This window comes from Cnephaeus nilssonii, assembly GCF_951640355.1.
Source record: "Cnephaeus nilssonii genome assembly, chromosome: 13".
Classification (NCBI taxonomy): domain Eukaryota; kingdom Metazoa; phylum Chordata; class Mammalia; order Chiroptera; family Vespertilionidae; genus Cnephaeus; species Cnephaeus nilssonii.
In genome coordinates, this window is record NC_137084.1 from 56,834,101 (window position 1) to 56,854,096 (window position 19,996).

Here is a 19,996-nt window from a genome sequence, read left to right on the forward strand (position 1 = left end):
AGTCAAATATATCACAGGCTATGATAGTACTGGAAGCCATTAAAATACACATTGTACAGGAATACTTACTGATATAGAAACATGCATATGCTATACTATTAAGGGAAAGATAGATTTCAAAACAATGTATAGTGTGATTGAAATTATGTAAATGGAAATACATTGACACAGTTCAAAATTAAAAGGGGTATACAGGAAGAAGTTTCCCTTTTACCCATTTCCACCCCAAGGTATTCAATGTTATTAATGTAGAATATATCATTGTAGAAATATTTTATGTATAACCAAGCATGTGTATATATTCTTCTTCACCTGCTTAATATAACATTTTTGCATACTTAATTCTTTTCTATTTTGACTGTTGATTATGCTTTTTTGCCAATGTAAAAATGACCACTCATGTTATTTGATGGTTTGTATGTAACATAGTAATGTATGACTTTGCTGTGTTACCTAATCTAAGCCTCAGGCTCCTCATCTGTGAAGTGGAGATGATAGCACTGACTTCATAAGAGTTGTAGTAAGGATTTATTTCTTTTAAGATTTTAAATTTATTTTTTAGAGAGAGAGGGTAAGGAAGGGAGAGAGAAACATGGATGTGATAGCCAAATATCCATTGGCTGCCTCCTGCACACCCCTTCCCGCCTACAGGGATCAAGCCAAAACCCAGGCATGTGCCTTGACTGGGAATCGAACCAATAACCTTCCAGTGCACAGGAAGATGACCAACCAACTGAGCCATACTGACCAGGACTGCAGTAAAAAGTGAAATGGCATATTATCTGCAAAGCACTATTGCTGACTCATAGAAACTATTATGAACAGACACTTAAGAAAGCAAGTTTATTGACACTTTAACTTGCAACTTCAAAATTACCTCCAGCTATTAATACTTTTTGTGTTCAACAGAAAAATGGGTGGAACAGCACCTCCGGACAGCAGTTGGAAAGGAAGTCTCAAAGTGCCCTACAATGTTGGACCTGGCTTTATTGGAAACTTCTCTACACAGTTAAGAGACTCTTTTTATTTTAGGGGGAGGACACCTCTTTTTTTTTTTCATTAAAAAATAAGCAATTATAGCCGAAACCGGTTTGGCTCAGTGGATAGAGCGTCGGCCTACGGACTGGAAGGTCCCAGGTTCGATTCCGGTCAAGGGCATGTACCTTGGTTGCGGGCACATCCCCAGTAGGGGGTGTGCAGGAGGCAGCTGGTCAATGTTTCTCATCGACGTTTCTAGCTCTCTATCCCTCTCCCTTCCTCTCTGTAAAAAATCAATAAAAAATATTTTAAAAAAATAAGCAATTATAGAGGATGATTTAAAAAAGTAAGACCTATCTAGTATCAGCAGGAAACAAAATCACAGGTTGAAGAAACTACACTTACATCATTATAGTCAGACAGGTGGCCAATGTAATTTTTGCCTGCGTGCCTTTAGAAATCTTTTAAACAATAACGTAAGATTTAAAAATTGTGGGTGGTAATCTGTTAACCAGTAATTTTTGAATGTGTTCTTTATGTTTGCATTAGAAAAGTCAAGATGCACATCCATTCCAACAATAAAGTGACAAGAATTTACAATGTGATTGGAACTCTCAGAGGAGCAGTGGAGCCAGGTAAGTTAATCAGCATGTAGCAAATGAGCAACTTTTCTTTGCCAGGTATTACTGCTCCAAGCTTTGGTGCTATCGGGTGAGCAAAGCAAAGCAACTCTTTGCCCTAATGGAACTCATATAAATACAAAATCATAGATATGAGGTGATTTTGTACTGTGATATATGTTGTTAGAGAGAGAGAGAGAGAGAGAGAGAGAGAGAGAGAGAGAGAGAGAGAGAGAAGTGAATGGTGGGGCTAGGTTGATAAAGTGTGCACTCTTTGGAAGATCAAGGGAGGAAGCTCAGGGAGAGATGGATTTTAGGTGTTTTCTGGATTTGTTTACCACATAGTTTTGCATGGGTAAATATCTTCATGATAACTATAAATATCTATACAAAAGAGCACTAGAGCCCTGGCTGGTGTGGTTCAGTTGGTTTGATTCCTGGTCAGGGCACATTCCTGGGTTTGGGGTTGAATCCCCAGCAGAGGGCGTGCAGGAGGCAGCTGATTGATGTTTCACTCTCACATTAACCTTTTGCACTCGGATGTCCAGTGTGACTGGACATGGTTAGCATTAAAATAAAGGAATCGAGAAAAAAGCAAGCTAGTGCAAATGGTTAATGTTTCTCTGTCTCTCCTTCTCCCTTCCTCTATATGAATCAATTAAAAAATCTCTTTAAAAAGATAGCACTCAGAAAATTAAAGTAACTTTGAATTAATAATTTTTTAAAAAATTGAAGTTGAGCCTGACTGGTTTGGCTCAGTGGATAGATCATCGGCCTGCGGACTGAAGGGTCCCAGGTTCGATTCCGGTCAAGGGCATGTACCTTGGTTTCGGGCACATCACCAGTAGGAGGTGTGCAGGAGGCAGCTGATCGATGTTTCTCTCCCATCGATGTTTCTAACTATCTCTCTCCCTTCCTCTCTGTAAAAAATCAATAAAATATAATAAAAAAAATTGAAGTTGATCAAATATATAGATACATGCTTTCCAAAGGATTTCAGATGATCTGAGGATTAATATATTTTGTAAAAATATATTAATGTTCCAGTTCCTTAAAAATTATTGGGTTGTATATTTTTTACCAAAACAGATCTAATTAAATTGTATATCTTTCTTATAAGCAGCCAGTGCTTTTCTTCAATGATCAAGAATGTTGATATGCTCCAATGAAAACTAAACAATATATAACTGGCTATTTGTTTAATTTTACTGAGTACCTATTTTTTACCAGCTCTATGCTAAGCATCGGGGATGGTGGGATTAAAAAAATAAAAATAAAAAGACATCACCTGGGAACAAGGAGCTTATGGCTGGGAGGGGGGGACATACATTTAAGTGTGGTAAATACTTTTACAGATATGAAAAGATTGCCCCCAGGGCTGGGTAGGGAAGCAATTCCCTCTTCCCATGGAAACTAGGAATGGTTCATAAAGGGGGGAAATCTTTGACCTGAATCTTGAAAATAAATAGAAGGAGTAGGAAGTGGAGGACTTGGTATTCAGCCACTGTGTTCTCTTAATCTGAAAATACTGGAAGCAGTGCTAAGTAGGTAAAAGAGGAGTAAAAGAGAATTATGTAAAGATGTGAATAGGATAATTTATACTTAATTATCATTACATATATACTTATAATTACTATAATACTATACATTTGCTTATCACTCATATTTTCTTCATACATAAAAATCAGAACAAAATACATTATGTGTTTACACATGTGTTCAGGAACCTTGCTATCTTCCTCTGAGTCTTTCTTTAAAATTTAATTTATTGATTTGAGAAAGAGAGACAGAGAGAGAGAAACATCAATTTGTTGTTCTACTGATTTACACAATTTACACATTCATTGGTTGATTCTTGTATGTGCCCTGACTGGGGATTGAACCGGAAACCTTGATGTATCAGGACAATGCTCTAACCAACTGAGCTACCCTGCCAGCGCTTCCTTTGAGTCTTGATGCTCTGTGATCAGATGCTCTGGAATCATTTGCAATGTGCTTTGTTACCGACTTGGAATGACAAGTAATTTTGCAATGATGCTTTTTAGACAGATATGTCATTCTTGGAGGTCACCGTGACTCATGGGTGTTTGGTGGCATTGACCCTCAGAGTGGAGCAGCTGTTGTTCACGAAATTGTGAGGAGTTTTGGAATTCTGAAAAAAGAAGGTAATGTAAGTGAAGAGTAAAAATGCCTACTTCTTTGAGTCTCAGCTTAGTTCCCTGTTGACTGAGTGTAAAAATGTCACCTCATAGATCTGTATGAAGGGTGAACTGACAGGATACACGCAGACTATGTCATCTGAGTAGCATAGAGTACTTAGCAGTAGCACAGGATAGCTTTCAATGAACTGGGCTATATTACTTATGTTGGTTAGTTAGTTATATTGCTTATTCATGCTTGCATTTGTATAGTAATATTTACTTTATTGATATTTATATATTAAGCTATAATCTGAAATAAAGGAATTACACCGTAAGTGGTTGCTCTTAGCAACTAAGAAGATGGAGATGGTTTTCCTCACGGAAGAGTACACACCAGAATTAGGTCATAAGCCAAAGCTTCCTGGCCTGGGAATTGTGAGCGGAAGTTCCTGGGTTCTTCCAGCCTCACACCTCAGATCAAGTGTACTAAGTAACTGAGGAGATCGAACCTTATTCAGGAAAATACTGGTCTTCTCGACTAATGAGATACTGTCAAAAATTCAATATCTGCATATTCGTAAACCCCAATCTTTGGATTGCTCTCCAGAATTTAGGTTTATATTCTTAGCACCATTATTTCGTCATTTTAAATCTTCATATAAAATCCAAATAAAGTTTAGTTTAAATAGTTGCTTTTTAAAATAATTACTATACAATGACAGCAGAAAGTCCACTCTGTTTACTGACCCTGCAAACAAGGTGTCTTGGGGCTGTAAATGTGATCCTTTTTTTTTTTTTTTTTTTTAGCAACAAGAAAACAACAGTAAAAAAATATGTTAAGTTTGCATGATACTTATTTTCTCAGAGAAATGGTGCTTTCACATGTGCTATCTATTTGGAACTCATAGCCACCAGGGAGAAGTTAACCTACTTATTTCTATTCTCACTTTACAATGAAGATAACCAAGGTTTACAGAATTAGGGAACTCACTCAAGGTTCTATAGCTAGTGTGTGGCAAAGACAGAGAACCAGGGCTTAAACTCAAATTTCTGGCTACCAGTCCACAAAACCATGATGTCTCTCTTTAAAATAAAGTGTAAAGGTGCTTTATTTTTTTTTCCACACAACTATGTTATATTTTTAGAAAACAAAATTATGGAGACCTGAATTTGCATAGTTTATGAATTCTGTAGTGTTTAACATTATTACAAAAGCTTTTATGATTTTGTAAGATTTCTCATGTTAAGTACAAAACATCACTGGGATCGTTCTAGAGCATGCCAAAGAATGCAAAGATGAAGAATAATATTAAAGGAAATTTGAATGATGCTATTAAGAAACCTGACAAAAATGAAACACTGAACTCAACTCATATAGGGATACATCTTCTGAATAAGCACAAATGAAATAGTTACTAAAATAGTGGACGCTTACCTTTTGTGGATCACTTATTAAGTGCTATATTTATAAATACTAATCATTTAATCCTTCCAACAATCAAGTAGTATCTTTACCTTGTTATTCCTGGCGTACCAATGAAGAAACAGAGGCTTAGTAAGTTTGAATGGCTTTCCCTTGGTCATACTGCTAGTTAGTGAAAGAACCAGGGTTTGACATAAGATCTTTCTTTCACACCAGTGTTACTCCAAGCCATATCATCTTCCTGTTGAATTTTATATAGGTTTTAGTAGCCACAGACATTGGCATTGTTAACTGAGCTTCTGTTGAGGAATCCTGGCACAGTTAAGTGAGATCATACAACCAGCTGACACTGAACAATCACATGATGACAGAACAACAAACAGGAAGAGCTGTCAAGGATTTTCTCTGTTGTATCTGGTCTCTAAACACAGATCACATCCAGCACTCTCTTCTTCTGCTCGAGGCAGCTTCGGGTCACAGGTGGTTTCCTATGCTCGGCCAATCTTTATAAACCTAAACAATCCATGGTTTTGTTTGTTGTTGTTTTTCCTGTTGGGCTTGGCAATGTTGGAGAAAGTTTGCATTTTTTCAGCATTTATATGTATATACATACTATTTTAGGCTGGAGGCCTAGAAGAACAATTTTGTTTGCAAGCTGGGATGCAGAAGAATTTGGTCTTCTTGGTTCTACCGAGTGGGCAGAGGTTAGTGGATGGTTTGCTACAACATATATTTTCATAATGAGACAGCAGTTCGAACTTAATTCTCAAGGATGTCAACATAACATGTGAATCCAGTGAAGCAATATATCTGTGTTCAAAAATCAACAATAAAAATATCTCTGTCACCAAAGAACTAAGTTCCATGTGGACATTTCAGAGCCAGTTAATGTCTGTTGTCAAAATAACTTTATTTTCTGCAAGTGTGATAGGAACTAAGTAAATTCACTAGAAACCAAACAGCAAAATAAGATACCATGTTTCTATTACCTTTTCCAAATTAGCTCTTAAAGCTAAGCACATTGAAATAACCCCTGAGCTTGTGTAGTAAGGTATATCTTTCACAGCTATCTTCTCTATATCATAATGATCTACTCTGAATTAAATCATGCTAAATTATCTTCCCTAAATCATAATGACCTACTCTGAATTAAATCATGCTAAGAGTGAAGCATAAAGTCCCACCACATAATATTTATGTGGCCCCTTGGAAAGTAATTTTTACTTGCATGTATTGTTGGCTTTGTGTAATAGGCATTAGCTATAAATATATGCAAAGTTGACACTGATTCCATTCACTTCAAGTCATATAATCAATATTTATTGGGCTCCTATTATGCTCCATAAATTATGGGAAGACCTGTAACCTTCAATTTTCTTTGGGGGAAAAATAAAAGTAGTATTTCTGTAGACAAGAAAGTTTATGCTGGCATCAGGAAGAGCCTAAATATGTTAAGATTATGATTTGTCTCTTTCAAACTGTTTTCATCACGTGGAGTTGCATTTTTTTTCTGTTTTCTTTCTTATATTCGAGATGCTTAGGAAATTGCATATTTAAGAGATTCAGAATCATTTGATGTCTCAAAAGAAACTGCTACACTTCCTTTTTTTTAAATTGCAATGGTCAATGTTGACCAATAGGTGGTGGCATTTTACAGGAGAACTTCATATTTCAAGGTAGAGGACATTGATATTCACATATTTTTAACAGGTATATTTGAAATAACAAGATTTTGTACTTAAATAATGAGATATTCATGAGAAGACTTCCACTGAAAGGATCTCTTATGTCATTCATATTTACTAAGAGAATTTCTTGAGGGATAAACTATACTATGGTTAAGAAATCAACTTCCTTTCCTTTTACCAAATTAAGAATGTGGACAGTCTTAGCTTACATTTTAGCCTTAAAAATGTTTTGTTATTCTTACCAATATTTTTTATTTAAATTCTTTCAAACAAATAATTTTGATAATCTTATATGTCAAATTTGTGGATAATTTGGGCCAGTTCAATTCAGAAACCTGCACACATTTAATGGAATGTGCATTTTTTAAGGGGGAAGGTATGGCTGTATGTTTATGATTTTTATTCTTTCATATTATAGGAGAATTCCAGACTCCTTCAGGAGCGTGGTGTGGCCTATATTAACGCAGATTCTTCTATAGAAGGTGAATATCATTGGTCTCATAGGAAAATATGGGATCACAGAAGTAGGAGCAGTTTAGTTCATACACTAATAAGAAAGGCAAATTGACTGGCATGTAGTTAGGGCAATGGTCAGCAAACTGCGGCTCGCGAGCCACATGCAGTTCTTTGGCTCCTTGAGTGTGGCTCTTCCACAAAATATCAGTGCGATTGAAACTTCGTGGCCGATGCGCAGAATTCAGTTTTCAGCTCTCAAAAGAAATTTCAATCGTTGTACTGTTGATATTTGGCTTTGTTGACTAATGAGTTTGCCGACCACGGGGTTAGGGCATCTGCTGTTGCTTTGTCAGGCTCCTGCTCCTGACTCACCGCAGCTGTGAGCCCCAGAGAGCTAATTTGGGAAAGCCGCACTCTGCTTCATTTCATCTGGCAGATTACCTTGTATAGAGTAGGACTTCAGTAAATACCTGTTAAATGAATAGGTGGATCATGGAACTAAAGATTTCAATGGTTTTCGAATGCGGTAGCACAAAAGGTATGATTTTGTTCTTGTTGTTCCCAGACTAATGGATGTTCATTTTTATTTATTTAAAAATGTTTTTCAATTACAGTTGATATTCACTACTAGTTTGAACATACTGTGATTAGACATTTATATAACTTACCACGTGGACCCCCCAATAAGTCTGGTACCCATCTGGCACCATACATAGTTAGTACAATGTAATTGACTACGTTCCCTTGCTATACTTTGCATCCCATGACTATTATGTAACTGCCAATTTGTTTTTTTTGTTGTTGTTTTTTAAATATATTTTATTGATTTTTTTACAGAGAGGAAAGGAGAGGGATAGAGAGTTAGAAACATCGATGAGAGAGAAACATCAATCAGCTGCCTCCTGCACACCTCCCACTGGGGATGTGCCCGCAACCAAGGTACATGCCCTTGACCGGAATTGAACCTGGGACCCTTCAGTCCGCAGGCCGATGCTCTATCCACTGAGCCAAACCGGTTTCGGTGTAACTGCCAATTTGTACCTCTCAGCCCCTTCACCGTTTTCACTCTGCCCTCAACCCCTTTTGATGGAGGCATGTTGGCCTTTACATTATCTTCTTTGTTCACATGTGTGAGCTACAGTGTCTCCTAACTTAGTCTACACAGTGCATTTCAGTTATCCTTTCCTCCTCATCTTAGGTTCATGGCTAAGCGCCTGGCCCTCTTCCTGTCACCGCCACTTCCTAGCTGTGTGACCTCACATTGTCACTTACTTTCTGTGTCTCAGTTTTCTCACCTGTGTATGGAGTTACTAAAAGCACATACCTTAAAGGCTCTTGTGAGGGCAAAGTATCTTATATTTGCAAACCTCCTAGACTTTTGTCCTGCACAGAGTGAATCTTCAAAAAATGTTAGCTTGTATTATTATTATCCTTACTTAAAAACACATAGTAAGATGAGACACTTTGCCACACAGAATAAATACTCCATATATTTTTTCCAGAGTAGCATACTGTTCTCTTTATTGCTAGTCTTTTTTTAAGATTTGATTTTTAATGTATTTTTTAAATTTATTTTTTATCATTCCATCTGTCCTTTTTAATGCAGATTTTTAAATCATTGGATTTTACTGATTATGTCATTCTCTGTTGTAAAATGCTACATTGGCCTGGCATGGCTCAGTGGTTGAGCATCTACCTATGAACCAGGAGGTCACAGTTTGATTCCCGGTCAGGGCACATGCCTGGGTTGTGGGCTTGATCCCCAGTGGAGTCGTGCAGGAGACAGCTAATCAATGATGTTCCTCTCTCATCGAAGTTTCTCTCTCTCTCTCTAAAAAAAAAAAACACCACAAACAAACAATAAAAAACATAGTTTAAAAATAATAATAATAAAATAAAATGCTGCATTGTCTCCCCATCATGGTCAGGATTAAGAACAAATGACATAAACATATATAGAATTTAGCTCCCCCAAGTCCACAGTGTAGTTTTCGTAAGTGCATTATACATAAAAGTTTAATATTCACAATAACTCTGTGAGGTAAATGTTGTTATCCCTCTTGTACAGAACAGGGAACTGAAATTCAAAGGGATTAAGTAACTTTCCCCAAATCACCCAGATTTACAATCTTTACAAGGGTGGGACTGAGATTCAAATCTACCTGCTCTGTTTCAACTTTATCTTTCTAACCACTACATTCTTACTACCTTATACAGGTTTTTGATCTCATATTACAGATAAATGGTTCTGCCTCTTGCCTTTTTTTGTTCTGAGGTAACCTTTCAGAAAACAGGACATTAGGCCAGAGGTCTAAGTGAAGTGGGAGAGTAAGTCCTGCAGCTCCAATGCCAAACACTGTTCCAGGCTGAGGGGACAGTGTGTACAAAGACCCTGAGAAGGAGTCTGTGTGGGCAGAGTGGGAGGTGAAGGTTTGGGCAGGTGACCTGAGGTGGCTTCATCTCTGGCACTGAGGACGATGAGTTTTGCTTGGACTCAGGTTTTAAAAGGATCATTTGACTAAGGAATTAAGAGTGGTCTTTGAATAAAAAAATAAAATAAAATAAAATAAAAAAGGAAATAAAAAATAATCAAACTTCTGGTCTTTCAGGAAACTACACTCTGAGAGTCGATTGTACTCCACTGATGTACAGCTTGGTATACAACCTAACAAAGGAGGTACAAATAATTACGTATAATTTGAGAAAATCTGAGTTCAGCAAATGCTATTGTCTTGAGATACCATTGTTATGTTAAGCATCTGTGTTGTTTTATAACTTCTCTTTTCCTCTTATAGCAAATATCCACTCCATAGGACATTACATCTAATAAAATGTTTACACACATTATCCCATTTCTCTCCTCACCACCCCTAAGCAACGTGTCTACACCCCCACTTGAAAACTGGGGCTTAAAAAGCATTAGCCACTGAAGTTACACAACTTGTCTAGTAGCTGAACCGAGACTTGGTTCTGGGGTTTAATGCCTTAATTTTAAAACTGGTTTGTACTCCTTAATATAATGAATGATATCAAGTAACCCAGGATGCAGAAAGACAAAGTTTCTGATTGAGGAAGGATATAATTAAAAACGCACCAAGTGCTGGCTGCTAGGGACAAAGCACTTTGGGGAAGAGGCTAGGTGAGAACATGTACCCCTTTCCTGACTTCCTGACCTGGCTCCATTCCACTGAGTCCTACTGGGCTGGGCTGACAGCTAAAGTTCTCTTATGCTGACTGCAGCTCCAGGTACTAAACTTTGTGGACAGGTGATGCCTGAATCCATAAAGGACAGGCAACTCTTCACTTTAGTTCTCCTGCCTCATAAAACCATTGTTCCTGAAGTTAGTCAAAATGAATGGGTTTTTGGAGTGGCAGATTTTTCTTGTTACTGCTAATTTGCATTGGAAAGGGAAAAAAAAAAAAAGACTTGCCCATTTAATAAAATTACTAATTGAAATGTAATTAGCAAGAAAAGTTTAATGCCCTAGCCAGTTTGACTCAGTTGATAGAGCATCTGTTGACCCAGGGACTGAAGGGTCTCAGGTTTGATTCTGGTCAAGGGCAAGTAACTCGGTGTATGAGGAAGACAACCAATCGATGTGTCTCTCTCACATGGATGTTTTTCCTCTCTCTGTCTTTCTCCCTCCCTTTCACTCTCTCTAGAAAATCAGTGGAAAATACCCTCAGGTGAGGATTAACAACAAAAAAGAAAAATATAATATTTCCCTTCAGGTAGGGATTTTAAGTAAGACAAGTATCACTAAACTTTGGTTTCAAAAGCATGGAATTTAATCTTATAAATTAGCATGTCCTACAGGACTAGAAAAAATTAATTTTAAAAATACATTTTATGTTGTTAAGAGCTCCATCACTTACCTGCAGTTTTATCAATTTCCATAAAGTGTATAAAATGTTAAATATCTGAAACAGGGTATTTCAGTGAGCTCCCACTGTTCATGTAACTTAAGGTAAATGCTAAGGACACATGGCAGCTGTATTTGTTTACTGGGACAATTGCATTAACACTACTCTCTAGGTCAACTTTGAAATGACGTGATGATTGACAATTTTGGGGTTTGTTTGATTCTGTTTTGTTTGTTTTGGGAAAGTGAATTGCAACATTTCAACTTGTAGTGATAAACAGAGAATTTAGTCTTACGTTTTTACACTGTTCCATATTTGCATTTCTTAGAATAAATGGAGTGATACTGTCCATTATACCAAAGTGTTGTAAATTTATAAGCTTGAGTAAAATTATTTTGTTGCTATATTTATTCATAGTTTACAAGTTAAGATGTAGCATAACTTCTCTCTCCCCACACTTATGCGAATTTATTTATGTCGCCTTAGACCTTCGTACATACCTCTGTTACAGCACCAAGCACACTGAATTCAATGTTCTTACTTACATTTCCCACTAGTGGGGAGTTTAAAAAGTGTCTTGTTGAACTTGGTATTCCTGGAACTTCACAACAAGTCTTAAACAGCATAGGTACTCTATAGGCTTTTAAAAATAGAATTTCTTGAAAAATAGAACATAGGACGTTTATTAAATATAAAATAAAAACATTATATACCATATATATTGTTCAATAACCTATGAGTAACTAGGGAACATTAATTAAAGTTTATTTGCTAAGTGGTTTTGCCATCACATTTCATGTTCTGAGTCTAGAATTCAACAATAGGTCGTATTTTACTTTGTTCTCATCTGTAAAACCAGAAAATGTATTTTAAGCCCAGAATTAATACAATTACAATATATACTCAATTAATTAAAGAAAATATTAGTGCATTTATTTTGTTATATATTACTTAATGACTTTAGCTACCGTGTTGGAAAAGAATATTAAAAGAAATACCTTCCCGTAACTAGCTTACTTCTTTTCCATTTTTTTTATAAGAGGAGAAATAATGTTTTGAGAGTAGCCCACTTAATTCATTAAAAGAAATAAATTCGCCGAAGCCGGTTTGGCTCAGTGGATAGAGCATAGGCCTGCGGACTCAAGGGTCCCGGGTTTGATTCAGGTCAAGGGCATGTACCTTGGTTGCGGGCACATCCCCAGTGGGGGTGTGCAGGAGGCAGCTGATCGATGTTTCTCTCTCATTGATGTTTCTAACTATCTCTCTCCCTTCCTCTCTGTAAAAAATCAATAAAATACATTTTAAAAAAAGAGATTTTTTTTTTTTACATAATATAACTATTCCTTTGAATACAGTGGCTTGGTATAATATGTGTAGCCTCTTTTCCATACATTCCATGTATTGTTTATAATAGTTGCACTTGTATATTATAAGTAGTGAGCATTTTCCCATATTGTCAGAAACTCATTATTGTAAATCTTAATGACTACTAAGGTACAAATTGCTTCCCTTGTTTTTTTTTGTTTTTGTTTAATCCTCACCTTAGGGTATGTTCATTGATTTTAGAAAGAAAGAAAAGAAGAGGGGTGGGGGGAGGTGGGGAAGAGAGAAACATCTATTGGTTGCCTCCTGTTTGCATCCCAACGGGGGATTGAACCTGCAACATAGGTATGTGCCCTGACCAGGAATCAAACTTGAAAAACCTTTTTGGTGTTGGGGCAACACTCCAACCAACTGAGCAACGTGGCCGGGGTACTTCCCTTGTGTTGCTGAATATAGTTTAGCTATTCATTTCCTGGTTAATGGACATTCAGATTTTAAAACATCTAACTCATAAGTATCCTCTCTTTTTTTAACGTGTGCAGCTCCAAAGTCCTGATGAAGGCTTTGAAGGCAGATCTCTCTATGAGAGCTGGAATGAAAAAAGCCCTTCACCAGAGATCATTGGCATGCCCAGGTAAACAACCAAACAAGCAAAGAGACAAAACTCTCTACTGAATTTAGTATGGGATTATGTTGGAAATAAAACATTTTTTTCCCAATCATTAATAAAAAATTTATTTGTTTTAAAAATTCTCTAACATTTGATAAAGGAAAAGTGATGTTGAGGTTCTCAAATAAAATATTACTATGTATGTGTTTGAAGATAAATCTCTAGGCCATCAAGAGATGCTTTCCCTTTGAATAGGTAATATATATGCATGGTAAATAAAATATTATAATGGTTGTGAGTAATTCCCCTCATATTTCCCCTACTGACTCTATAAATATCTTATTTTCTGAACATCATACAATTAACAAATATTTTAGTTACTGTAAGAAAACTATAGACACTATTGTAGTTTTGGTTGTGTAAATAAAATTAATTTTAGACTGTAATAAGATATACAAAGAATTTATTTATTTGAGTAAAAAGGATCCACAGTCCTAAGGATATTAAGGTTGGAGATTTTAGGGGAGGCTCCAGGGTTTCCTCCCCTAAAATCTCCAACACATACATAATTTTATTTACACAACCAAAACTATTATCCCATACACATACATAATACATAAATATATAGTAATATTTTATTTGAGAACCTCAACATCACTTTTCCTTTATCAAATGTTAGAGAATTTTTAAAACAAATGAATATTGAGGGGAGATCTCAATAGAATATTCAGCAGCTTTCCAGGTGTGTCCTTTCAGGGTCAGGGTCTGATTGATTGGTCGAGGTCAGGACTAGGGGTTATTATTCAATACAGCTGGGCCCTGAGGTCAGCTGTGGCATCCCTTGTCTTGTTTTGCTGCCTTTCTGGGCCTGGAGCTGAAATACAAGTGAGACCTAGATGAGATGTTATCTCTAGGGAAGAAAACTCAGGAGGTCCCAACCACAAGACCAGCCATATGCTAAGGGAGGATAGGTCACCCTGGGAATGAGATCCCACCCTACAATTATCCATTACTGGGCATCTGGGGTTTTCTGCCTTGGTGACCTTCTGTACCCAGCCCACTGACCTTGCTCTGCTCATGTCTGTCTAACTTCCTACCACAGAATCTAATGCTATCTCCAGATATCTAGTGTCAGTATTGAGATGACTGGTAGGACCCTTGTTGGTTTCCTGAAGAATTGCTTGTTGTTGATGTGGGGATAATCCCCTTCCTCCCGTCCCACTCATTGGAATGGGAACCCAAAAGAACAATGGACACCTAACAAAATACTCTTGGAGTAGATATTTTGTGGTCAAAACTAATATTTCTCTCAAAAATTTTTTCTACATGTCTAAGGTAATACATTTAAAAATTATATTTTAACTTTTACTATAAGAATGATGCTTAATTAATCTTTAATCTGTACTTGATGAAGAAATCTCAAATAATTCTGAACTTTATCCCTACAAGGATTAGCAAGTTGGGATCTGGTAATGATTTTGAGGTGTTCTTCCTAAGACTCGGAATTGCTTCAGGAAGAGCACGGTATACTAAAAATTGGGTAAGTCTATCCATAAGTACTTCAGGATTATTTACATTTTAGCTAAACAAATCATTCTGAATCAAGAAAAGTGACTGAAGCACTAGAGGAATAGAGGAATTTGAAGCAGAATGGAAAAGTCTCAATGGTCAAGATAGTGCTACTCCTGGGACAGTTCCTGTATCTGCTATCCTGAGCCTTATAATTTGAACTTCCATGTACTCCTTAAATATATTTTCCATTTCATTAGTGGTATTGCATTCACCCAGTTATTTAAACTAGAAATGTAGGAATTGTCTTTGATTCCTCTCAACCCATATTCATTCAAAACCAATCTCATATCAAGACCTGCAGATATTTGAATTTTTATTTGATTATATCTCCAATCATTAAACGTGAAAGTTGTAATAACAAATGGCATAATACAAGTCATAGTTTTTTTTTTATTGTTGCTGATAATGATAGTGACCATTTTATAGTTTTTACTTTTCTGAAAGTAACATTGATATATAATTTGTAAAATCTCACATAGTATTTAAAGAATTGATAATGAAAAAACAGTGGTTCTCCTATCCCACTTACATGCTTGTCTTTCAACTAATCATTTTATATATATATATATATATATATACTAGAGGCCCGGTGCACGAAATTTGTGCACGGCAGCGGGTGTTGGGGATCCCTCACCCCAGACTGCATCCTCTTGCAACCCGGGAACCCTCGGGGGTTGTCCAATTGCCAGTTTAGGCCTGATCTCACAGGGTTGGCAGTCGGACATCCCTCTCGCAATCTGCTCGCCTGCCTGCCTGGTTGTCCCTAACTGCTCTCCTGCCTCTGTCTTGGCCCCTGCCACCATGGCTTCATCTAGAATGACATCCAGAAGGTCGTTTGGCTGTCTGCTCTAATTGGCATATTATGATTTTATTATGATAGATATATACTAGAGGCCCAGCGCACGAATTCACACAAGGGTGAGATCCCTCTAGGTGGCCCCACAGCCTGCATGGCACCCCACCTTGGCCTGGTGCCACCTCCTCACCTGCTCCACCCCCCACCACCACAGGACAATTGGCGGGTGATCGTGCCCCCATTCGCACCCACCTTGGCCTGGTTCGCTCACCTGCTCCACCATTCTGCTGCAGTCCTGCTCTCATCGGGGCCCATCAGGGCCGGCAACGCCTCCACTGTTGCCCGCTGCCAGCACCACGTCTACAATACCCACCATTTCTGCACTGCCCCCTGGTAGTCAGTGCACATCATAGTGAGCGGTCAAACTCCCAGTCTCCTGGTCTCTTGGTTGAACGACCGCCCAAAGGGATAATTTGTATATTAGACTTTTATTATATAGGATATATATACCGTATTTTCCGGTGTATAAGACGACTTTTTAACCCAGGAAAATCTTCTATACGCCCAGTCATCTTATACGCCGGAAAATATGGTATTTTTTTATTGGTTTCAGAGATGAAGGGAGAGGGAGATAGAAATATCAATGATGAGAGAGAATCATTGATTGGTTGCCTCCTGCACACCTCCGACTGGGGATCGAGCCCACTACCAGAGCACATGCCCTTGACCAGAATCAAACATGGGACCCCCTCAGTCCGCAGGCTGACGCTCTATCCACTGAGCCATACCAGCTAGGGCCAACTGATCAGTTTTATGTATTATCCATTTACTTCTTACTAGGGATGACAGGCATTCAGTTTTCCCATATGACCTCTACTCTCAACGCGCAAATACTTAATCCTGAACGTATTTCTTAGTATATAGTGGCACTATACTTGTGAATTAGGAGACTTTTATTGTTTTCCTCCATGTACCCATAACTAATTTATCACAAACTCTTCAAATATTCAAACATATCAAGTGATGTGGCAGATTTCATTATCCCCCAAGGTTTGTTCTCTGGTTCCTCTGGGTTCTCTGGCTGTTCTCTCTGCCTGGGACACAGCTCCTGCCTGTGAAATTTCCATTCCCAGAGAAATCTGAGGGTACCTTCATTTATCTCCTCTGTTGTATCTTCTGTGCTCCGGATTTTGTTTCCTCCTCTTTCTTGTATACTCTCTACTTGTTTTGAAGCACATCCTTCAGGCACTTCTTGAAAAAGGTGTATGAAAGCTAAAGACCACGCATGTCTGAAAACATTATCTATGCCACACACAATTCTTCGGTAGTTTGTCTGGGCATTAATTTTCGGTTGAAGATTCTGTACCCCATGAAATTTGAATTCATGGCTTCATTGTTTTCCAGCCTTGAGGATTGCTATTGAGATTTTGGGCCATTTGATCCCAGTTCCTTTGTCTCTGATATTTTATAAAAGAAGATTTTTAGTATCTTCTCTTTTTTTCTTAGCGAGTGGGAGGGAGTGAGGTGAGGAGAGAGAGCGAAACATTGATGTGAGAGAGACACTATAATTTTAAATTTATACTGAATAGCTCTCATAAATGCGTGCATTCACCATTCATCACGAGCAAACAAATGCACCAGGCTGGGGGGTGGCTTAGTGTACATGAAAAATCGGCCAGCAAGTTTAAAACTGCTGTAGAAATCAGGCCAGTGACAACAGAACCAATTAATGTGTGGGATGCGGTGTGATCACATACTCATCATTCCTCAAACATTATTTATGAGTGGTGACACTTGGACTTAAATATGTAGACTATAGTTGTATATATGTAATATTTCTTTATGTCAGCGAAATTGCTACAGGGCTTTTTTTTTTTTCAACATATGCCCCATGTTCTAAATTTTGTTAACAGTGACTTAATAACAAAAAATTCACCTGTTAATGTAATTATAAGCAAATCTAGGGCAAAAGCGTTTTAAAATGAACAGGATATTAATTTTCACATATCACATAGGGACAGGAAATTTTGTCCATTAAATCCAAAGTCCGTTAAATCAAGTTCCATAAAATTGAGGGTTTACTGTAGTCAAAACTTGGGACAGGTTTTCATGTTCTATTAACCTGTTAATGAGTGGCTTATTGAAATACTTAAATACTTTCCTGTATTCATTACTGACCAAAATAGCCTAATTAATATTAATAGTAAATATGTATTTTATGATAAATTATCTTTCAAGAGATATATTTTGTTCTTTGCTTTTCTTTTGTAGGCAATAAACAAATTCAGCAGCTATCCACTGTATCACAGTGTTTATGAAACTTATGAATTGGTGGAAAAGTTTTATGATCCAACTTTTAAGTATCACCATGCCGTGGCCCAGGTTCGAGGAGGGATGGTATTTGAACTAGCCAATTCTGCCGTGCTCCCTTTTGACTGTCGAGATTATGCCATGGTTTTAAGAAAGTATGCTGACAAAATCTACAACATTTCAATGAAACATCCACAAGAAATGAAAACATACAGTGTGTCCTTTGGTATGCTATACATTTTCAGAATTCATTATCTGTATGTTTCTGTTAATCTCTAAAATATGATGACATGCCTGAGGTCCATTTTTCATTTATTGTTGTTCTATATGATCAAATATTTTCTTTATGTCTATGAATGCATTTTCCTCACTTGTGCTTATCTGGAAATATACAAAATGTTAATACCTTGTAAAATACAAAGAACATCTTACACTATTTTTCTCTTTGCTTCAGTTATAGCAATACCATTAGGTCCCAATTTCTCTTTCAGACTCACTCTTTTCTGCAGTGAAGAACTTTACAGAAATTGCTTCTAAGTTCAGCGAGAAACTGGAAGACTTGGATAAAAACAAGTATGTGCTACATAAAGGAGTTCGGTGTTAAAATATCTTTGCAAGTTTTTGCTGCTTCTGTCCCTTCACTCTAAGCATATGGGCTGCCATATCTCTCAAAGAAAGACCCACTTCTGACATCCTGAGTGGCAACTATGCTGCTGAGAAATGCTGATGCTCCTTCCCTGCCAACTCATTAGTGCAAAGTCCCCAGCTGACCATTGAAGGGCCTTCACTGCCTGACCAAAGCCTTCTCCAGCTTTCTCTCTTGTGCTTTCAGTATCTCTCTCTCCATCAGACTTCAGCCAGACTCCTATTCCTGAACATACCATCTTTGTCCCTCTCCTTAAAGTCATTACCTCCGCAAAGAGTTATTTTCTTCACTTCCACGTGGGAAAATTCTATTTATCTGGAATAACAAATATTGTAAAGCCATTATTTTTGGATTAATTCTGTATAAAGTCACAAAAATGAAATGTAATTTTAACAGATTTTTAAGATGGCAAATAAATAATGTGAAAACATTAAGGAGTTTTTTTTTTAAGGTAGAAATTTGAAGGTGAATATATCTTTATATTAAACATATTACAATGATACACATATCAAATCCTTGGGGATTGATGCAAGAATACATTGAAAGAGCCAGGGCCAGTTTTTCAGTGGATTAAGCATAGTCCCATGCACCAAAAGGCTGTTGGTTTGATTCCAAGTCAGGGCATATGCCTAGGTTTAGTGCTCCATCCCCAGTAGCAGAAGGCAGCTGGTTGATGTTTCCCTCTTCCTCTCCCTCTTCTTTTCTCTCTGAAAATCAATAAAAAAATCTTAAAAATCAATACATAGAAATATCAGAGTAGATAGTCCAAAAATAACATAGTGATATATAAGGTTGTATTTTTTCAATCGAACCTGTGACTCCTTAAGAAAAAGATTCACCCTAACCTGTTTGGATCAGTGGATAGAGCATTGGCCTGCGGACTCAAGGGTCCCAGGTTCGATTCCAGTCAGGGGCATGTACTTTGGTTGCAGGCACATCCCTGGTGGGGTTGGGGGTGGGGGTGCAGGAGGCAGCTGATTGATGTTTCTTGCTCATCAATGTTTCTTTTTTTTTTTTAAATATATTTTATTGATTTTTTACAGAGAGGAAGAGAGAGGGATGGAGAGTTAGAAACATCGATGAGAGAGAAACATCGATCAGCTGCCTCTTGCACACCCCCTACTGGGGATGTGCCCGCAACCAATGTACATGCCCTTGACCGGAATCGAACCTGGGACCCTTGAGTCCATAGGCCGACGCTCTATCCACTGAGCCAAACCGGTTTCGGCTCATCAATGTTTCTAACTCGCTCTCCCTCTCCCTTCCTCTTTGTAAAAAATCAATAAAATATATATTTTTTTAAAAAAGAAGAAGATTCAAGAAACAGAAATACTACAGCAAAGTGTAAGAACAACACCCACAAAAAGTCTTGCCGGTGTTTGAATACCCGGGTTTATCAATTAATTGTTATTTCAATATAATTAAAAGTTACTGTCATTTTTTCCCATTAGCACACATAACTATTTTTGTGGTTTTATAAGCCTCATCAAAATAGTATTTTGTAAACTTTTAAAAATGTAACTACATATTGTTCTTAATGGGAAAGTATAAGAATTTAAAATATATTTG

The 19,996-nt window shown here is 37.3% G+C and overlaps 1 protein-coding gene across 3 annotated transcripts in view; it reads left to right on the forward strand.

Moving 5' to 3' along the window:
• FOLH1 (folate hydrolase 1) overlaps window positions 1–19,996 on the forward strand; it is a 54,616-nt gene that overhangs the window by 31,283 nt on the left and 3,337 nt on the right. The window contains exons 8-17 of one of the 3 annotated variants that reach the window (XM_079786869.1): window positions 910–1,008; window positions 1,528–1,613; window positions 3,644–3,763; window positions 5,784–5,866; window positions 7,269–7,332; window positions 9,916–9,983; window positions 13,036–13,127; window positions 14,553–14,643; window positions 17,743–18,007; window positions 18,273–18,354. In XM_079786869.1, coding sequence (XP_079642995.1) covers window positions 910–1,008; window positions 1,528–1,613; window positions 3,644–3,763; window positions 5,784–5,866; window positions 7,269–7,332; window positions 9,916–9,983; window positions 13,036–13,127; window positions 14,553–14,643; window positions 17,743–18,007; window positions 18,273–18,354 — 1,050 coding nt within the window. The remainder of the gene's footprint in view (window positions 1–909; window positions 1,009–1,527; window positions 1,614–3,643; window positions 3,764–5,783; window positions 5,867–7,268; window positions 7,333–9,915; window positions 9,984–13,035; window positions 13,128–14,552; window positions 14,644–17,742; window positions 18,008–18,272; window positions 18,355–19,996) is intronic. The other 2 variants (XR_013814331.1, XM_079786870.1) reach the window with 2 other exon arrangements.